The 2,434-nt window shown below is 48.4% G+C and overlaps 1 protein-coding gene across 1 annotated transcript; it reads right to left on the bottom strand.

Moving 5' to 3' along the window:
* Positions 1–1,223: 1,223 nt before the first annotated feature.
* On the bottom strand, positions 1,224–2,162 carry LOC308426044 (olfactory receptor 2M3-like; the record flags this gene model as incomplete). The annotated part of the gene is made up of 1 exon (XM_080923753.1): positions 1,224–2,162. The coding sequence occupies one exon, from the start codon at positions 2,160–2,162 to the stop codon at positions 1,224–1,226; it is 939 nt and encodes a 312-aa protein (XP_080779879.1).
* Positions 2,163–2,434: the final 272 nt, after the last annotated feature.

Here is a 2,434-nt window from a genome sequence, read left to right as displayed (position 1 = left end):
TTTCAGGTAAGGTGACAAACTTTTGATAATATGGCTCTGACATGACAATTAACATTCTTCAGCTTATGATCCCCAACACTGATTAAGGAAAGTCTGCTGCTCTATTTTGTCTGGTGACCAGCAGCCTGGTTCAGACCGAGGTTCAGAGCGTCTCTTTAGCTGTAGTTGAGGCCAGCCAGCTCAGACTGATGTCGCAGCACAGTTTGCCTGTCTTGCTCACAATGTGTGACTTGGTTTCATAACTATTGTTGCCATATTACACGGTTCTACTGTCCGGCATCAGTGCCAATGGCTTCAAAAGTCACTTGAGCCCAGATCATCCTAAGCAACACACTGAAACTCCCTCCATTTCTTAATAGAAAAGATAAAGTAGGGGTGTGGAAAGATACAAAACTATATTTCCTAATAACAAGACACATAAAATGGAGTTTCAGAAAGTAAGCAGTTATTAGGGAATGGCAAGAAATCTCTGGGTGTGATTTTTATCAGCAACCATGGTTGTATAGATAAGAAACATGAAGTCCACAGAGAAGTAACCTTGCTCAAAGTTTCATATTTTTGTTTACATAAACCAAGCTATGTACCACATTTCAAGGTGATTGATTCCGTTTCAAAGTGAAAATGAGTTGTGAATAGGTTTCCAGCTTTGGTTCCCTGAGGTGTCTTTGTGTTTGTTTTTGTTTTTAACAGGGCCAGCTCTGAGCTTGAGCTTGAAACTCAATGTGTAGCTAAGGATGACCTTGAATTTCTGGCTCTCCTGCCTCTTCCTCCCAAGAGGAAGGATCATAGGCATGGGCTAACATGTCTGGTTGGTGTGCTGGGAATGGAATCAAGTGCTTTATGCATGCTAGGCAAGTTCTCTGCCTATTGAGCCACGTGCCCAGCTTAACATGTAGCTTAGAGGAAAGGCTATGCCTGCCAATCTCAGGCCAACATAAACAAGATGTCTCCTGATTCTTAAATTCACAGTGGCCTTTGAATCCTCAAAATAATGGTTCTCTAAGGAGGATAGTGTCCCAGGAAGCTAAGGACCCATCTGTTACTCTCCTACCAGCCTTCTGGGGATCCTATGTTAGCATGTTACTCTCAGCTTAAAGCCTACCTGTACATACCAGAGAGACCCCCAATGGCATAGAGAAAAAACTGGAATGGCGGAGAAGAAAAGGCAGAGGAAGGAACAGTTGAGACAAGAACCTAGAGTAAGGTGTGGGGGGTGGGGATGCCTACATGCTCCACCTCTCCAGCACCTTCTTCAGGGCACTCATCACCTCCCTGTTCCTCAGGCTGTAAATAAGTGGGTTGAACATTGGGGTGACGATAGTGTAGAAGATGGAGGTGGCTCTATCCCCCAGTGGGGTCCTAGCTGAGGCTCGCTGCGTGTAGCTTAATGTGGCTCCCCCATAGTAGAGGCCCACCACAGCCAGGTGGGAAGAGCAAGTGGCAAGGGCCTTCTGTTTCCCCTCATGGGAGGGCATCCTCATCACAGTTGTGAGGACCCGAGCATAGGATGCCACAATGACCCCAAGAGGCAGCAGTAACATCACCACACAGCATGCATAGATGAGGTCCTCAAATAGTGAGGTGTCAGCACAGGAGAGGCGTAACAGGGCAGGAACCTCACAGAAGAAGTGGTCCACCTCTAGAGATCCACAGTAGGGGAAGCTGAAGACCACACCCACATCAATCACACTGTCTGCCATGCCACCCATCCAGGATGCCATGGCCAAGAACGAGCAGGCCTTCCAACTCATCAGTGTAGGGTACCTCAGTGGGTGGCAGACAGCCATGTACCTATCATAGGCCATGACAGCCAAGAGGAAGCATTCAGCTCCTCCTACAGTGACCACAAAGAAGATCTGAGATGCGCAGCCTCCCAGGGAGATGAGCTTCCCTCCTGAGAGAAAGTTGGTTGCCATCTTGGGTACCACTGTGCATGTCATAGTCAAGTCCATGATGGAGAGCTGACTGAGGAAGAAGTACATGGGGGTGTGCAGGCGTCTATCAGCCTGGATGAGCAGCAGGAGGAGGATGTTACCAACCACAGCAGCCCCAAAAGCCAGAAGAACCAGGGAGAAGAAGAAGGAGTCATAAGGTGAGTGGCTGAACAGACCGGCAAGGATGAAGCTGGATAGGGAGGAATGGTTCCACAGCGCCTCTGCCATGACCCTGAGAAACAAACGAAACGGGTTAGTGGATATCTCAGTAGCACAAAACATTTTCCTCTCAGAAGGCAGAGGCTAGCCCTTTGACACTGCCCTACCTTTCCTCCTGCGGTCAAAGTTCATTTTCTCTCAGCTGCTTTCAAGTGTACCAAGTGTGAATTAGTCCTTTTCTCCCTTGAGAGGCAGGAATGAGGGCACAGGCAGGGGAACTGGAGAGCACAAGGTAGGCAGGGAGGAATAGCTTTCCCCTTTAGGGAGGGCCCAAGAGACAG

The sequence above is a fragment of the Micromys minutus genome (assembly GCF_963924665.1).
Source record: "Micromys minutus genome assembly, chromosome: 10".
In the NCBI taxonomy this organism is placed as follows: Eukaryota; Metazoa; Chordata; class Mammalia; order Rodentia; family Muridae; genus Micromys; species Micromys minutus.
This window is presented reverse-complemented; position numbering and strand designations above follow the sequence as displayed.